At 36.8% G+C, this 19759-nt stretch overlaps 1 protein-coding gene across 4 annotated transcripts in view; it reads right to left on the bottom strand.

Moving 5' to 3' along the window:
- Positions 1 to 19759, bottom strand: part of TNNI3K (TNNI3 interacting kinase) — a 293732-nt gene that overhangs the window by 163836 nt on the left and 110137 nt on the right. For 3 of the 4 annotated variants that reach the window (XM_025912718.2, XM_086717283.1, XM_086717285.1), the window contains exons 12-17: positions 7684 to 7770; positions 6535 to 6591; positions 5469 to 5561; positions 5327 to 5384; positions 5006 to 5200; positions 4157 to 4261 (exon numbers count right to left, since the gene is read on the bottom strand). In XM_025912718.2, the coding sequence (XP_025768503.1) occupies positions 4157 to 4261; positions 5006 to 5200; positions 5327 to 5384; positions 5469 to 5561; positions 6535 to 6591; positions 7684 to 7770 (595 nt within the window). The remainder of the gene's footprint in view (positions 1 to 4156; positions 4262 to 5005; positions 5201 to 5326; positions 5385 to 5468; positions 5562 to 6534; positions 6592 to 7683; positions 7771 to 19759) is intronic. The other variant, XM_086717284.1, reaches the window with a different exon arrangement.

Raw genomic sequence — 19759 nt, 5'->3', positions numbered from 1 at the left:
AGTATAAGTTGGTAAGTTGGTAGGTAGTGGGGTCTACAACAAATTGTTAAGTTCATTCCTGTCTAAAGCTATATACATTTAAAAAATATTTAAGGGTGCCTGGGTGGCTCAGTTGGTTAAGCGTCTGACTTCGGCTCAGGTCATGATCTCGGTTTGTGAGTTCGAGCCCCACATCAGGCTCTGTACTGATAGCTCATAGTGTGGAGCCTGTTTCAGATTCTGTGTCTGTCTCTCTCTCTCTCTCTGCCCCTCCCTTGCTCGTGCTCTTTCTCTCTTTTTCTCTCAAAAATGAATAAATATTAAAAATTTTTAAAAAAATATTTTAACACTATAGACCAAAGGAAACATATTATATAGATTTTCTGTTCCACACGAAAAGAACATGGGTTGTAAAAGAAGAAATAAAGCAGGAACGCAGAAACACAAGGAGATGACATGAGAAATTATTTGGGTCACAGGAAACACAAAAAGCAAAGTTGGTAAATGCTGATGATGCTTATTTAGTACCATCAACCTCTGTCTCTCTGTTCTGACTTGGTTTTGCTGTTGTTCTTGGGAGAGCATAATATAATGTTAAAAATACTGTATGTTATGGATGTCACCTTGGAATTAGTTTCCTTATCAGTAAAGTGGAGATAATAATAGCTATGTTATAGAATTGTCGTGAGATTAACTGAGCATACATGAACTCCTTTCACATTGTGAGTGGTAAATAAATGGTGGGTATTATCATCATTCTAATCATCATCATTGGAAAGAACCACTTCCTTACTCATTCCTACAACTTCTCCTTAGTACATACTTAAAGATCAAAATTAACTTCCAGACCTGTATGGTGAGAAGCTTGCCAAAGGAAGGGCAGAGTTCCTTCCTCTCACTCATAAATCAACAACCACAAAACCAAAGACAGAAGTGTCCCCTTTCTGTAAGCTGATCAATAAGCTCAAACAGCCTCTTTACTTTGCACCATAAAAAAGTATGGGGAAAATTAGACTACCTAAAAGTAGCCATACTTGTACCAACTATGCCATGGCTTCCTGAAACGATATTCACCAAAACGCCCCTAGAACTTGGTTCAGTTAAAAACGCATTGATTGAACATCTCTGTGATAAAGAGAAAAGGATCTTTGCTCTTGAAGCCCTGACACACCCAGATTAGTGGGAAAAAGAAAAATGTAAACAGGTCATTTCAATACAAAAACTCAAACATGTCCGAGTTCCTCACTCTGATGGGCATCTTTCCTTTTACCTCTTTCAGTGGGACTTCAGAAGCATTGTAGACATGCAAGGGTTAGTATGCTGTGAGAACACTGAGGGAAGATACACGCCTATTCTTCAAAGTCCAGCTTTAGCCCTACATCCTCCAGGAAGCTTTCCACTCTACTTTGATCTTTGACTTACTCGAAATCCTTTGATTTCCAGTAAAATTGCCACTTAATCATTTTGGTTCCTAGTAATTTTATACCTTACATGGGAAATAAATTGTTTCCTGGGCACGTGTTCTATGTACCCAACCATAGAGTAGTAAGCCCTCTAAGCAGAAAGACTTATACTCTTTTGAGCAATATACAGTGTTATATCTGCATTAATCTGAAAAACTGAATGTTTTATTGTTGGCAGATTAAGATTAGTAAAAACTAGTTCACAAATAATAAATGCAATAGTTTGGGATTCTATTACATTGGGTGCACCTATGAAACAGTGTTTTATAAAATTTGAAGACTTTTTGGTATGATTTAAAGCATTTGAATTATTAGAAACAGAAAAAATTGTAAATATAAACATATCTGTTACACAGTAAATGTTCTATTTCTACTTTTAATCATCATTTATATTTTTGGTCCTGCTTTACAACCTGGTGGTAACAACTTGCATTTACTCACAGGGCAACAGAATACACATCCAATTGCCCCATAATTGAAGAGTTACAGCTAGACAAAACTTTCGATGATCACTCATTTGTTTTAATACCACATGCAAAATGGTTGTGATGATAAGATAACACTCCTAAAACTCACAAATCATCAGTTTATATTATGCTAACTTATCACTTAAATCTATTTCCTAAATATTTTTACTGAAACTCAAAGAAAAAAATATTTATTAACATAAAGGTTTTTAAAAGAGAGGTAAAAAAACCCCAAAAACCTAATAACAACAAAGAAATGACCTTTGTATGAAAACTAATAATTTTAAATGGATTAAATCTCACAAACATTTACTTCTAATATCTAAGATTCACTCTCATATCTAATTTATTTTATCTCCCCTATCTTTAATATGTCCTCCCTTTCATTTCCACTGCCACTAGTAAAATTCTGCTTTTCATTACTTCTCAGTTAGATTACTGCAACAACTGCTTCATCAGTTTCTTGACTTTCCCATCAAGTTGATCTTTTCCAATGATGCTAGATTAATTATTACATAACACAGTTCCAAACTTCTGATTCCTAGCTCAACCATTTGCACTGCCTACTTTCTTACAGAACAAAGTCTAAACTACCTAAAGTCTAGGATTCACTGATTTCTGTGCTATTGTTCCAATTTATCTTCCTGAATTTCTTTCCCAATCATATGCTTCCTACATTACACATATTACATACATTCATAGACACTTCATCCACTAAAGCTAAACTACTCATTGTTCCTGTATATGCCTTTAACATTCTAATCTCTATTTTCTTAATGTTTTCTCTAAGCCTAGGCTACTCTCCCAAATTCTACCCATCCTTTGGAGCCAAGTTCAAATGTCCCTTCTTTCATGAAGATGTTTCTAAATTCCTCAGAAGTAGTTAATATTCTTCTTTCTGAAATTTTATAGAATTTTAAAATGTCTCTCTTATGGAACTTGTTACTTTATACCTAAAACATACTTAGGTAAGTGTTTCTCTGCTTTACTAAAACGGTGAGAAGCCCTTGAGAATGGAGTGTATGGCAGCTTCACATCATAAGCTCTAATGGGCCAAGTATAAAGGCTTCAAACATAGTAGATCCCCAAATAGTTGTTGAACAAAAGGCTGAATGGAGTGATTACTTGTTAGTATTCTCAGAATTGTGGACTTTATACAAAAGATTATGTATGGGATCTATATGAATGTTATTGATAATCATTCAATGAAAATTATTGCCTTTGAATAATCTGACTCGTTTCATAAACTAGATCAGTGGTTGTCCAGCTCTTCTCCACAGCACCTTTGGGACTCCACAGACGTGGCCTGGGGATCTCCCTCCTGGGCAGTAGAAAATGGTAAGTGAACAGATTTCTGTACTCTGCATTCTGCCTTCAACTAAAGCTGCTACATTTTGTATATTGGCCTTCTTGTAAGACTTTGCTTAGAAAGCTTTCACTGTTTAAAAAGTTTTTTTGAGGGGCGCCTGGGTGGCTCAGTCAGTTGAGCGACCAACTTTGGCTCAGGTCCTGATCTCACGGTTTGTGAGTTCGAGCCTCGTGTTGGGCTCTGTGCTGACAGCTCAGAGCCTGGAGCGTGCTTCTGATTCTGTGTCTCCCTCTCTCTCTGCCCCACCCCACTCATGCTCTGTCTGTCTCTGTCTCAGAAATAAACATTAAAAAAAAATTTTTTTTAGAGTTTTTTTGAAATCCCTTGGGGTTTTACCCCTAGAATACTATAATTCCATATTTGTTTCAAGTCTCTGACCCACACGAAAATAACTTCACATGAAAACTAGGTAAATGAGCTGCTGTGTTTTTGGCTGAATTTACTATTAGAAAAATACCAGAATGGTAGCACAAAAGTAGGTAATTTAAATCAGGACCTCTTATAATACCTGACTTTGTATGAGACCTGCTATAATAGTCTTTGACCTAAATTTTTGATCTGACTTTATTGACTTGAGAACAAGCTAGCTGGTGAATCTTACAGACATCATTCTCTTTGTGGCCATTTCTCATAGATTTGAAAGATCCCTGAGAGGCAGTTATATAGCTTTCTATTTCTGTAAAAGACAATGACAAAACTTTCTATCACCTAGCCTTAAAGTAGCCTTTCCCCTTACCCACAAAGAAGAAAACTGATTTGCACTGTATCTTCACAGTGCTGATTTGCACTGTATCTTCAGTGAACAGACACTTAAATCTGTCTTAGACTCCCAGTTAGTTACACAATCCTATGTTCATTATTTGAGGTGGGGGGAATACCTGTTTAAGTCACGGTGTATAATTGGCTGTGTCAGGTTGTGAAGGTACTCCATACCTTTGGCAACATCTACTGCAATAATTAATTTAGACTGCAAATCAAGAATCCTAGAATTAAAAAAAAAAGATTTAGTGAGAATGAAACGGTCAAAGCCAATAACACATCTTTCTAAAAGAAATCAATGGTGTGTGTGTGATTTGTTATTCTGTGTATCTTTCAGCCTTTTTTGCTTTATTGAAGATTAAGCTAAAAATTCAAAAAAATCTGGAAAAATAGGCTTCCACATCAGAAAATGCTTAATTCTAAATCAGTTTAAATACAACCTCACATATTTAAAATATTTTACTTGAGTTTATAATATTTATAATATTATACTTAATTTTTTATAATAACATAAAATTGATTCTATTTTAATAACTGAGAAAAACCACACTCTGATTATTGTATGCATATATCTAGGAAGTGAATTAGAATTGATTGTGCAAGCCTATTCTTTTTTAACTTTAAAGCATAAATGCTTGGACCCCTGATAATTATTTTATTCTGAGCTTACATATATCTGCTTTATTGGTATGTCATATTAACTTAATTAGTGTAAGCTTCAGTTGCTAATTTAAATTCCTTGGATTTGTTATCTTCAACTGAATTCCTGTTAAGAAAGTACAGAAATATTTCTATTCATTAAAACATAATTCTTGGGCATAAATTATTAGCCATCTTTAAAATGCTACCTTTCCTAGCATTCAGAGATATCAGAAGGTAAAGGGTCACCCAAGCAGAAAGTCTCTGAGGTGTTGCAAGGATAATTCCAATGACACTTAAAAGGATAAGTCAGAACAAGAGAACCATACCTCTTCTGTTCGTGAAGGAGGGAGAATAGAGAACCCCCTGATATGTACTGGGTGACAATGGCGAACTGGCTGGGATCATTCAAGCAAGCACCCACAAATTGAATTACACATGGATGATTGAGCCGGCAGAGAATGGATACCTCTCGGCAAAACATATCCACGTCTGATTTGGAGCAGTAGGTGTTGGCTCGGTAACTGCAAATGGCAGGAGCGGGGAATCCTCAGTCAACAGATGGATCAAAACAAGGGGCTTGCCATGCATATGCTTCTTAAAGTTCACAACTCCAGTCTGATACTAAATTTTCTCATTTGCTCGCTTACCGTTTTATAGCCACTATTTTATTTCTGCACCGTCCTTTATATACTTTCCCAAAAGAACCTAAAATTGTTTAAGAGAAATGAATAAACACATATTATCTTGAGCTCTTGAAACTAACAGCAGACTAGTGTTTTCTTAGGTTACCTGAGCCGATAATCTCATGGAACTCAATTTCTGAGAGTTGAAGATGGAAATGTGAGGGTAATCCAGCCCTTAGGAGGAGGACATCTGCCTTCTCTGCAAATAGGAATTGTTATTTTCTTTTTTAAGATTAAAAAGCACACATGGATGTGTCCACATGATTTACATACATGCTTTACTTAACGAAAAATGTCATTCCCCAGTAACATCTAATTTTCCAAATACAGTTGACTCTTTGGAGATACTAAAACCTTATCACAAATGATCCCTATTCCCTGCATTAAAATCATGTTAGTTTTCTGTCTCTGTTCTCTGACCTTTGCTATCAGGGCTAAGGGTTTATTCCTAATCTGATCAATAACTAGCTTGTCTGCCTGACATGGCAACCCTGGAGTACAGTTCGTATCACATCATGATAAGGCGTTTTATCTGGTCAACCCCGGAAGCATACCACAGTAGGCTTAGCCAAATATCCATCAGCTAAATCTCAAAGGGATGCCAGTTAGATGTCAAAAAATAAGTATGTGAATCATTCAGAGGAAACATCCCAAACCAAAGATAATTTTTTAAAAAACTTCAAATTCTAAATAGTTACATATAAATTTATAGTTGAATTATATATTTAAAAAATTTTCCTGATTCAATGCTATTAATTTCTATGTGCAGCATCCACACAAGAATTTTCCAAGGTATTACTTATTTGGGGTCTTTTGAAAAATAACTTCTTTGTTCAAATTTATTTTCCTATGGCAAACCTATTACCAATTCTCCTCAAAGATATAAACATTGGTAATTTAGATTTCATTGAAAGTACAAATGTCTTTAAGAACTTGATCTTTCTTTAATACTTATGAAATTCTCACTGTTATACCTTCATGAAGCAAGATGCCATATGAAAAATAGTACGGAGGTAAGATTAACTGTGGGAAGAATGGCTTGTTGGTAATATTGTTTATGCACGCAAAATAGTCATCATGTATAATATGTGAAACAGAATAGAAAGTTATTGTATGTGAGCCAATTGTTATCCTGAGTGATAAAGTGTAACAATTGTCCCATATTGAAATACCTTTTGTCATGCTTTTAATCTTCCCCAAGGGAGATGGAAGAGACACATAGGAGCCATCTAGAAATCAAATTAGATTATAGAGTTGAAGGTAGCCATCATTTTTTTCTACACAGACATTAAACATTATAAAAAGAAGCAGGTGACAAAAGAAATTTGCTAAGAAAACCAAGTGAAAATATAGCTTTAACCCAGGTATTTCTCTGTATACTGAAACTACACAGTGAGTGTTTATTTAGAGAGAACACAAAAAGATTAAAAAACAAAAAAACAAGGTCTAGCAGACTCCAACAGATTTAATTTGTGTCTGGGTATGATATTCTCTGGCCTGCCTTAATAGATTACTAAAATGGAACATGACTGCTTTCAGCTCACCCAGGCCTTCCTAGTCATGCATAAGCCTCATAGAAACCCAGTCCAGGGAATGTTAGTTAAACCTGAAGGAACTGCAGATTGGTAAATTAGAAAAACAGCTTAAATGAAGGCTTCCTTCTGGTTTTAAGTATATTTATTTTGAGAGAAGGAGAGAGCGTGAGTGCGGCAGGGGCAGAGAGAGAGGGAGAATCTCAAGCAGGCCCTACACCATCGGCATAGAGCCAGATGCTGGACTTGATCTCACAAACCATGAAATCATAACCTGAGTCAAAAATCAAGACTTAGATGCTCAACCAACTGAACCACCCAGGTGCCCCAAGTGAAGGCTTCTTTATTTTCAGCCTCACCCAGACATAAGTTTTCTTAAAATAAAGCTAATCTGACATGCCCTCCTCTCTAACTCCGGAATATAATAGTAATAGAAACAAATGAAATAAGTCATACAGAGAAAGACAGATACCATATGTTTTCACTCTTATGTGGGTCCTGAGAAACATAACAGAAGACCATGGGGGAGGGGAAGGAAAAAAAAAGAGGTTAGAGAGGGAGGGAGTGAAACCATAAGAGACTCTTAAAAACTGAGAATGAACTGAGGGTTGATGGGGGGTTGGAGGGAGGGGGGGTGGGTGATGGGTATTGAGGAGGGCACCTGTTGGGATGAGCACCGGGTGTTGTATGGAAACCAATTTGACAATAATTTTCATTAAAAAAAAAAAAAAGATTTACCTTTGGGCACAATATTGTACTAACAACAAAAACTGAGTAAGAAAGTGATACCTCCTCCAGGCTGAGAATATTCATTACAGGGCAATTCATCCTGCGGTCTCTTATAATGCTTCAGGAGTGTGACAATCGGATCATGTCCTTCATAAAAAGACAAAAAGGACAAAGAGTCTTAACTTCTGTTTGATTTATTCAGCTCACCATATAACTCAAAAGTGACTAGAGACAGCTTGAAGCATAGGCTCTATCTTAAGAGATAATATACTGCAATAGGAATGTAGTACTTTCATTCATTCAGTCAGTCAAAATAATTCACTGAGACTCTACTACATGTGACACTCTATGTTAAGCACTATATTGGGCGGGAGATATACAAAGAACAGTGACTCTGGTTCTATCCCCAAGAAGCTTAGTGTAGTTGAATAATGATGAGAATTTTTAAATGAGGAAATATGAGGTGCTAAGGGCACCATTAAAAGGGTGAAAAGCACATATGGTAACCAGGCAAGAGGGATGAGTTTGCTTTGATTGAACATTACATTTCATTGGCAACTGCAGTATATAACATGGCCCTAAGATAATTTACATAGGTTTTTGTGACAGGAGACAGCTGGCTGGCTTGCTATCAATATTTGTACTCCCCATTCATGTAGTGATTTTGTCACTGGGAATGGCTGTCCACCCCGGGAGGTCAGTGCCCTGTCATCCCTGCATCCAGTTATGGCCTTGAGAGAAATTCTCACCAAGGGAACATGAGCAAAAGTGATGCTGCTTCCAACTCTTGGCTTTTAGAAAAAGACCTTCTCTACTCTTCCTATCTGCTTGCTGGATGCAGATGGTTGGGAGATGGGAGATGGAAGAAAGCCATCTACTGACCAGAAATGCCCACAATAGACTTTTACACAACCGAGAAATAAATTTCTACTACGTAACACCACCAAAATTAGGCAGGGGGGGGGGGTGTTATTAATTGTAATAGGTACTTATTGTGTAAGATAAAAAATGCTAAATGCTCCTCTGAGTAGACCAATGATTTTAAATAGAACTAAACTTTTTGATATTGTATTATGTTTTAACTATAAAAATAATCTACTGAAGCTAATTTATACAAGAGACAAATAAAGTCAGCCTTAAAGACCCTGCCAAAAGACTTGTGAAATGCAACAGAACTCATTGCAAAAATGGTACACTTTAGGAATTGAGAAAGCAGAAGTGCTTATCCATCACAGAGGGTTCATAGTTAACATTGATTCAGAAAACACCTAGCTAATGTATACAGCATATGCTGAGAGTTATGCCTGCTTACCAAATCCCCCTTCAAAAAGAGAAAAAGATTTTAATAGAGCATGCAAGATCATGAGATGGAGTAATTAAGATACTAACTAGCATTAAAAGCTTTTCCTGGGGCACCTGGGTGGCTCAGTTGGTTAAGCGAACGACTTCAGCTCAAGTCAGGATCTCATTGTTTGTGAGTTCAAACCAGGTGTTGTAACTCTGTGCTGGCAGCCCACAGCCTGCTTTGAATTCTCTGTCTCCCTCTTTCTGTCCCTCCCCTGCTCTCTCTCTCTCTCTCTCTCTCTCTCAAAAATAAACAAAATAAACATTAAAAAAAAAAGCTTTTCCAAATGTAATATCCCAACACCAGCTTCTTCAAGAAAAACAACATTGTGATGACGATTAATAAAATTTGTAGCAAAACTTAAATCTACCGAGTTAACAACTGGTGTTCATTTTCTTATCCGCAGATTTCAATTTATGACTGGTAGATCTATAATTTTCTCAAATCACAGACATAGGTTATGACAAAATAATGAGGAGCCAGTCCTATTCACACTTTTTCTTTGGATTCTCCCATGATCACAATCAGGGAAACCTCAGAACCCGAATGGCATTAGCCAATAGGCAAATTTCTAAAGAGACTAGTAGGCAGAAGGAACAGATAATGTAAAGTTCCAAGATGGGAGCAAATGTGACACCTTCAGAAATGAAAGAAGGCCAGTGTGGCCAGAGCATCACAGGCAAGGATGAGAGTGGTTCCAGACTAGGCTGGAGAAACAGATGAGTGCACATCACGTCAGGTAGTGCTTCACAAACTTTTTAGTGTGTTTAAGCATCACTTGGAGAGCATGTTAAACCACAGATTCCTGAGCCCTGCCCCCAGAGATTCTGACTGAAAGGTCTACAGTGGGACCTGAGAGTTGCTTTTCTGACAAAGTCCCAAGTGATGCTGATTAGGAGTCCACACTTTGATGCTACTGATGTGGAGTTTTGGATTTTACGACAGAGTTTGGATTTTAATGTAGGTGAAATGGGGAACACTTGAGGATTTTTTTTAACGTTTATTTATTTATTTTGAGTGAGAGAGAATGTAAGCGAGTGAGCAGGGGTGGAGCAGAGAGAGAGAGGGAGAGAGAGAATCCCAAGCAGGCTCCACTCACCAGGAGTCTGATGTGGGGCTCCATCTCACGACTGTGAGATAATGACCCGAGCCGAAATCAAGGGTCTGATGCTTAACTGACTGAGCCACCTATGTGCCCCTGAAGGATTTTAATTAGTAGAAGGACATGACTTGTTTTACCTTTTAAAAAAGGTCCTTATTTACAAGTTAGAACTATGATACACCCTCGTAAGGTTGTTGTAAAGATTGAGATAATGCATGTGACAGGCCTAACAATTTTAAGATATAAATATGCCTCTCAGATCTTTTCACTGCTTTTTGCCTTACTGTTTAGCCCCAAGAATTGTAAATGAACTTGGAAACTCCTTTATGGAACTTCAGATAAATTTTCTAAACATCAATATATTCCATTTCTATTGCTGCTATTGTTAATTACTGCAAACTTCGTGGCTTAAACAACACAACTGTATTATTCTCTAGCTCTGGTAGTCAGGAGTCCGACATAGCTCTCAATGGGCTAAAGCAAGGTGTTGGCAAGCTTCATTCCTTTCTAGAGGCTCTTGAGGAAGGTCAATTTTGTTGCTTTTTCCAGCCTTGAAAGACCACTGACATTCCTTGGCTGTGGCCCCCCTTTTAGATTTTCAAAGCTAGCAATGGCTGGCTGAATCATTCTCACTCCACATCACTCTGACCTCTGCTTCTGCCTCCCTCTTCTGCATTTAAGGACCCCTGCTATTACACAGAGCTCACTGGGATAATCCAGGATAGTCTTTCTCTAAAAGTCAGCTAATTAGCAGCCTTAATTCCCCTTTCCCATGTAAGGCAGCATACTCATAAACTTCAGGAAATAGGCCCTGGACAGTTTTGGGGGGCATTACGCTGCCACCACCCCCAGTACGATTAAAATTTCAGTGTGCTCTGTTTGCGCGTTGGTACTGCTTCCTGTTGTGCACCTCCCTTTCTTTCCCAGGGCTGATGGTCATTTTAATCTCAAGATAGAAGTAGCACAACCAACAAAAAGTTATCTGGAATTAAAATTCCCCTTCATCTGTCCTGCTGCTAGATTCATAGGTTCTGAGGTTTGTCTGCTCCTGTCTATGCTTTCTGCCCCCACTTTAATAGGACCTGTGTTGCTTTAAGTTGTTCTTTTACCTAATTTGGTCTTTAAGTGTTTGGGACCAAGAAAAACAAAAAAACAAAACAAAACAAAACAAATTATCTTATTTCTGTTTTTCCTTTGGGAAAAATAAAACAACCTAAACCCCAAGCATTTACCCAAGCATAACAAAGCTTAATTCACAAAGCCCACATCCCTGCCTGTCTCAGCCTCTCTGTTGGACTGACTGTGGCTGACAGCAGAGAGGGAGAGGGCCTCCTGCTTTCCCTAGTGAAGCAGAAAGCCGCATCTTGAATCCTGACCGTCTGTGTAAGTCCGTGATCACACCCTTGATGTTACCTTTCATTTCAACAGCTCTCTTGGCTCCACTTGCTCTGAGCAGTTTTAATTTCCTGCCAGCACAGTGGCACAATTTGCTGGCATTTTCTTTGGGATGCTTTTCATCAAGAGCCTAATGAGTGCCTGGGTTCTGGCTGATGATAAGCACGAGGCTGCCAGGGAAATGCCAAGAGGCCCCTTGGCTCTGGAAGGCATCTCCGCCTGATTTCCCACCTCCTGCTAACTATGGGCTGAGGCGCACATGTATGGGAAATTCTCCACTGCTATCACTGCTCTGACAAACTACCAAAGTGTATGCAAAGAAACCTGAAAACCACTAGGGCCCAGCTCCCTGATACTTGGGCACAAGGAGTTAAGTAGAAAAATGCCTTGATGGAACTCACTAAATGGACTTGTTAAGGCAAACTCCTGATAATGGATATACCCAGATAACCAAGGCACACTAATGGAACACGTCCAGAGATAATCAAACTTCCACTAATTAAATAAAATGTTTTCCCATATCTAAGAATTTACTATCTACATCCAAGTATTTTACCCAAAACAGGAGGTTGCTATGTTATTAGCCTAACGCAGTTATAATAATGCTTTGCACATTCGGAGGATTACTCATTGGAGCCCATGAAGGTTTTTGCCAGCTTGGAGTGTCTTTCATATCTTGCGCCCCACTCTTCCAGTCTGTCTGTACCATTCAAATTCCATGTTTTCCCTTTAATTCATCTCCTGTTGCTTTCCTTATACTTGGGAGCTATTTCCCCCAACCGCAAATTGCTTTGCTTTCAGCTTTCTGAATATCTGTATCTTAAAATCCAGGTTGTTGTGTAAGGCTACACGTCCATTCAAAGGGCTGTTACATAGACAGTTCACTATGTATGTCATGGTATGTAACAGAGGGTTCCTAATTATTCAAGAAGGAAAAGGACCCATCTTATTATATCCCTATAAAGTTGTGTCTCCACCCCCACCACTTCGTCTTAGGAATAACAGATGCTGTTTATTGCTATGAAAAATTATTTTAAGTACTATGTCTGAAGAGTAACTGTAAACGACACTGGTACTAAGATCTCCTCCCAGGTGTTGTGACTCTGAAGCCCCCTGGGTCTGAGGTGGAGAACATAGGGATTGGGTCTTGATTACATAAGCTAAGGAATTCTTATTGACTTCACATGTCCAAAATGCCCAGGTGATCAAAGGAGCAGTCTCAGCCTTTCTTTGGACTGCCTCAAAGAAGAAAACTTTCACAGTAATGGTATAGATGAGACTTTGCTCAATTTTGTTATCTCCCCTTGCCTGCATGTTAAAAACTCATCTTCCAAAAGCATTGAAAAGTGGGACCAGAGGATGGCTCCTGATGTTTGTTTTTCCTCCTGCCAGTTCTGGTCTAGACACTGTCATTTAAATTAGAGGCAAGAAAAATTCAAGATTTGCTACACCATCTCATCACTTAAATCTGAAAGATGCTTTCATAAGAAAGGGTACACACATCCTTTTCTCTCCATATTCTTGTCCCTTAATCACCAGGCTCAAACAAGAATGCTGTCAGTCCTTCTTCACTTTGAGATAACAATCCACAATCATGAATGCTTTTGCCAAAAGAACACTATATAAACCAAGTCACTTAGCATTCTTCTTTCCTCCTTTTCTCTTCTTCTTATTTGGCTTTTTCCTGCCTTCTTTTTCCTTCTATAGATATTTATTGGGCATCCATTAAATACCAGCTCAAGTAACATCTTCCCAGGGAAGCGCACCATGACTTCTCAGTCTTAAATAGTGTCCTAAACTTTTTACTCACTGTTGTGTTTCCTTTTAATTTTATTCATAGGACTTATTATCTGATAGTTTCTATTTGTTTTCTTGCTTATGACCTGTCTCTTCTGCTAGAAATACAAACTTCCTAAGAGTAAGGGAATACTGTCTAACTCACTGTTTCACCTCAGTTCCTAGCACAGTGTCTATCACATATTAAGTATGTAATATATTTTTTTGAATAAATTAATGGAACTGGGTATGAGAGATTAATGTTGAAATATAAATGTCCTTAATCTTGTAATAAACAATTTCTAGTAGAAAAGAGAAAAATTAATTATATAAATGATGACTCAAATTTTATTTGGCCAAGTTCTAGGAAGGAAAAGGTAGCAAATGCTGTGAATGTGCATAGCAGTGTTATTTCACAGTAGGCTAGAGGATTCAGGAAAGAGTTCCTTGAGCAACTGTCTTTTAAGCTGAACTTGAAAGATGAACATGAGTTGATTACGCAAAAGGGGAGGAGAACAGTGTTAGAGACAGAGAGAAAATTTTCACAATTCCAATGCATAGGAATAGGAGATTTACTTAGAGCACACTTTAAAATCATCTGCCTATTAAAATTTAAGCACAGGTAATAAGAAACCCACAATAAAGAAATATCTACATAGACAACAGAATAGTGGTAAGTGGTATTCTTGAAAACATCAACTATATTATGACAAACCAGATGCTATTTAGTGACACATAGAACAGAACGTTATGACTGAAATATCTGCTTATTCTCTAATCCACTTCAAAAAACATGTATTGAGCACCTATTAGGAATCAGTCATTGAATTAGCTTTTTGGAAGACAAAAAATAATATCTCAAATGTTTGCTCTCAAAAAGTTTATAATTTGTCATATGTAGAATTTAAGAAACAAAACAGATGAAGATAGGTGAAGGGAAGGAAAAGTAAAATAAGGTAAAAACAGAGAGAGAGAAAACCACAAGAGACTTTTAATGATAGAGAACAAACTGAGAGTTGATGGAGGGGAGAGGGCTGGGAGATGGGCTAAATGGGTAATGGGTTTTAAGGAGTTGTTGTGATGAGCCCTGGGTGTTATATGTAAGTGATGAATCTCTACATTCTACTCCTGAAACCAATACTAAACTATATGCTATATGTTAACTAGCTTGAATTTAAATAAAATCTTGGAAAAACAACAAAAAAGTTTCCAGCTGACAATAAAATAAAGGTTTATAATTTGGTAAGGGACACTGTTTCAATATGAAGTGGAAATATAGAAATAGAGATGCACATATGGTTTAATAAAACATAATGAAAGGACATGTATGCTAGCCTGGAATGTCAGGGAAGACTTTCAGGAAGAGAGGATCTGTAAACTGACTTTTGAAAGTTAGGTAGAAATGAGAAATTGAAAGCGTGGAGTAGGGTAGAGAGGATGGGGAGGGTGTAGAGATAGGACTGTATGAGAAAAGGCTTGGAAACATGGAACAACATGGTATATATGGGAAGAACAAGTATTTTGTATTACTATCACGTGAATACATACTGTCTTACAGAGTAATTGTGTACACATGGTGAGTTAATGCATATGAAATATTTTGAATATGCCTGGCACAGAGTGAACCTTGAGTCAATGTTAGTGATGCAGTGAATGTAACGATGATTGCGGCATGTGGGGTCACACATGTGAGAGGAGTGACTGGACATGAGGTTTGAGAGATAGGAGGGCACAGGGCATGGGCACAGGATTTGCCATGAAAATACACTGGAACTTTTACTATAGGTAATAATGGGTTACTGAAAGATTTTAAGCTGGGGAATGCTATGGCCCTGTTTACACCTTGAATACTTCTTTAAGACTATAGTTAAAAAATGGAATCAAAGATGCTGAAGACAGAAAGAAAGAAAGAAAGAAAGAAAGAAAGAAAGAAAGAAAGACAGAAAGAAAGAAAGAAAGAAAGAAAGAAAGAAAGAAAGAAAGAAGGAGTTATGAGGCTATTAAAATGGATCAGAAGAAAGATGATAAGGTTATGAACTAAAACAATGACAGTAAAAATAAAGAAGAAAGGATGGATTAAAATGTACCTATGAAATAAAATGATGAGAATTTTTGATTGAATGGATATGAAGAAAGGCAGATTGAGGGAGAAAAAGTCGTCAAACATCAATCCAGATTTCTGACTTTAGTGACTGAGTGGATGGTGGTGCCATTAATGACAGAATGAATAAGAGATATGGTAGGAAAACTGACTGATGAGGACAAAAAAGATATTAAGTTCAATTTTGGACTTGCTGAGTTTTGCATACTTCTCAGATATCCAGGTAAAAAGACCCAGTATGTTAGTTGGTATGCTGGTTTGAAAACATGGCTACAAATCCTCTGACACTTGTCCATGACTGAGGGGGAAACCCAGCTATACTAAGGGGACTTGCAAATTTGTGCTAAAGTTTTAGAGTATTGTTTTAAAATATATCTTCATGCAACCATACAAATTAGAATAATGCTTTTAAGTTACTTTTTAAATATTTTGATTAGTGATTTTCAAAACCTCCTTGATCTTGCTTTAGTCCTGAGGTTTTAAGATAAATGGTATTGCTTGATTCATAAATAAATATAAACACAACAAAACAACACATGTGTTTATATATTCCAGGTTTGTCTAGTAGTGTTTGGCAGGGATATAAACCCTTCAATGATTCTAATATGTCAATATGTCATATTTCTTACTGGACACTAAAACATGTTGTAAATTAGGAAAGACTATGAGATTTGGGGGTTATATGAAGTTTGACTGAATCTTTGTTATACATATAATAATAACAAATATCATTATTTTTATTGAGAATCTGCTATGTTCCCGACACTTAGATGTTATCCCAAAACTTCAGAATTCTGTAAAGTGGTCATTAATTTACTCATTTTAAATTTGAAGATTAAGACTTAGAGATGGTTAAATGACTTGCCCAAAGTCATTAAATACTAAGGATGGAATTTGGACTTAGATCTATCTGATTCTAGAGCAAGGTGGTAAGAGCTTGAAATCTGCCATAAGACAGAACTCTGTTTGGTACCAGCTATCCACTTAAGAGCTGTGTGGTTTGGGCAATTGTGACTTAACAGCTCTAAGTCTCAAACTTTTAAACTATAATAGAAAGGTAATCCCAATTTAAAGGGTTATCTTGATAATTTAATTATGCATGCATGTATATGCTTGTGTAATAGGCATGTAATGAATGGAAGTTCTCTTCTACTATCCATTTTAGTATATGCAGCTTTTTACATAGTTATTATGTTTCAAAAAATATTTCAGTGTGCTATCCCCCTACAAAAATGAAAGTTCTGACCATTCTAACGAGAGTTGATATTATTCTATTTATTTATTTTTAAAAGAGAAAGTAACTAAACATGTAGAAAGGTAACCAGTATGCATAAAATGAACACAGAGTTTGAAATACCATCTAAATCTTTTGTTTCTTCCTTCTTCTACCCCACCCATAATTTACTCTAGCACACTAAACTAAGTAACTAAACTCCAAATAAGTAAGAATTCAATATAGAAGAAACTTGGGAACTTATAACCCACTGATGAAGATTTATCAAAAAACCTAATGAATCTACTCTTCCTTCAACTCCTCCCCACTCTTTTCTTTTAGTTATTTTTTTTTTACTGGCTGAAAACTGTAGAAACTCACAACTGTAAGACTTTATTACTTTTAGAGGATACACGATAGTACGTTTACTATAAATAATTCACACCATACTACACTTGTCAAAAGGAATGAACAAAGTATATATCATGGTACAGGAGCCTTGATTTTTATTGTTTTTGCTCACTTACTCACTAATTCTCCAACTGCAGCTCCCTGTCACTGTGAATTAGAGTGGTTCTGATGTATACAAATATTGTATTCTGTGTAATTAGATATTGGGATAGGAGCCTCTGTAAATTACTTTAACTGGTGTCAGTACTGAAGCAAATAAGAAGTTTTTAGTTCTGTTTCTAGTTTGGGTTATTTTCTGACCCTAAACAGCCTGACATAAAGAAGTGCTTTTCTTTGTCAAAGGCAGCCTTTTCAAATCTAACTGCCAGACACACTATTGAGCTATGTGTTCAATTCTAATTGGCTGAGATCTTTTCAATTCGGCAGTTTCATCTTTAATGCAATGGATGTAAGATTATGTGTAGGTCTTTTCAATGGGTTTTCCATACTGGTGATTAGGGCAGAGGATTTGAACATAAGCAGGCTGCTGGCTATTTCTTCTGGCCAATTTAAATTGATTCATACAAGTCCTTTGTACCCCAGGGAAAGGGCAGAACAAATCCAAGTGAGTGAGACAGCTATCACTACTGTTAGATGGAATAGTAGAAAAGAAGGGAGGGTGGCAGGCTAGAGGAGGGGAAACACTCTAAATATTGTAAAATTAGAGCTCTGAGCAGTCTAGCAGAGAAATATTGCAACTTAACCAGTAGGCTTCTGTGTAGAATCAAGTTCACAGGGAAAATTATTTCCAAGATTGATTTTGATATCTTTAGGTTAAAAGGGCTATGTAAATGGAAACAGTTCTTCATATCTGATTCCACAGGGACCCATAGTGAGTGAACTCTTTTCTGAATTTCCAAAAGAGAGTTTATAACTCTTACAAAACTCCAAAGCACCCCTGAAATGAATTTGCTATGTCAGAATAGCAGAGGGTAAGGTAAAAATTTTGTTGGTGTCAGGTAAAAAATTTTTCTTAGAAAAGATCGGTGCTGTTGCAAAAAACTCCCAATTTTCTACTAAGAGGGTAGACTAGGATGAGCTATTCAAATTGGATGCATCCAAAGAGTACTCCTTTTCAAGAGAGACCCTGGTTATAAAGCTCCCTTCGGGTTTATCTCTCCCAGGAGAGAATAAGGTACGGGGTAAACCACGATGCGACCATTTATATAACATCTCTATCCTATGAAGAAGGAACTTCAAGTGAAGCCTTAGTGTTTTCTCAACTCCATCTCCAAGTTTCTCAGGAAAATCCTTAGTCTGCTATATCGGTCAATTTGGTGACTCCCTACCTAAGGGAGAAAGGAATCCATTTCTTTATCCAAAGGAAACAGGGACAGTGCACTGTTGACAATATTTTAACAAGGTCATTTCAATCTTTCCTGAACACACAAAAACAATCCAACATTTTTCTACCAAGAGAAAATAGCAACAATTTTCATTTTGTTGGTTTTGACTTGTTCTGCTCTAGAACATATGCAAAACACCCATCTGTCTCCTGAGCACTAACATTCAGTTTGTTAAAATTCATAGTAATAATGAAATGGAACACCGATGCCTATCACATTAGTTGAACAAATAAGGGTGACAAGTATGGCATATGTTGCAGAGACCAGTGGGTAAATCCTCTATGCTAAAAGATTTTTGTTGTTGTCATTCAATACGAAATGTTGGGAACTTACACAATGATTCATTGTTTCTTAAAATGTGGAAGTCCACAAAAACTAAAACTAAAACCAGTTTTCAACTATCACTCTCAATCAACTAAAAACAAACAAAGCCAACCCCTGTGAAGAGTTACCTACAGCAGCTATATCTGAGCTGTCTTCCGGAAGACTAATGCTTTGTAAACAGTCTTTTTTCTGAAACTCAAGTTTCTTGAGAGACACTGTCTGAGAATCACTTGAATAAATGCAATGTGTTGAGTAACTAGAACTTAGTAAGGCCTCCTAAGGCTTCAGAATATGTAGGATTTTCAAAGAGATACTCAAATACAGACTACCAGGAATTTATTTTATACAAATTACAAGGTCATTATAACTAACAGAAATGCATTCAGAAATTCATCAAAAGTCATGTATGTGAATGCTAATAGCAAAAGTATTCCTAATAGTCTCTAACTGAAAATTATCCAGGTGACCCTAAGCAATAGAATGAATAGTGATATAACAAAACATTATAACAAGAATTAACAATATACAACTGCCTGCAATAATATGAGTGAATCTCACAAATTGTTGGTCAAAAGAAGTCAGACCAAAAAATGTACATACCATAATGTTCCATTTATAAAGTACAGAAAAAGGCAAAGCTAATTTATGCCCCAAGAAGGCAGTGGTACCCTCTCTGGGGAACGACTGGAAAAGAATGTAAGTGGATATTTCAAGTGCTGGCTATGTACAGTTTCTTCATCTGGATACCGGGTACTGGATGTGAGTTCAGTTTGTGAAAATTCATCGAGCTATAATGTGAAAATTTGTGCGTGTGCACGCAAACACACATGTATATTTGCACTATACCCAAATAAAAAGTATAAAACATAACAGGCCTACATCTAACTCATTTCTTACTATACCATGTCTGTTCACTTTTCTCTATTAAAGTAACTCCGATAATCATTTTTTCACTAGCAGTCTTCAGATTCATACTTTTCTTTCTATGTGCTTACAACAACTCCCCATTTCTATCAATGAAACCCCATCTCTCTTTTAATTAATAGAATCTAATGTCCTATTTCAGGCAGAAAACCTTTTAGGT

The sequence above is a fragment of the Puma concolor genome, chromosome C1 (assembly GCF_028749965.1).
Source record: "Puma concolor isolate L17-30 chromosome C1, mPumCon1.1.hap2, whole genome shotgun sequence".
In the NCBI taxonomy this organism is placed as follows: domain Eukaryota; kingdom Metazoa; phylum Chordata; class Mammalia; order Carnivora; family Felidae; genus Puma; species Puma concolor.
This window is presented reverse-complemented; position numbering and strand designations above follow the sequence as displayed.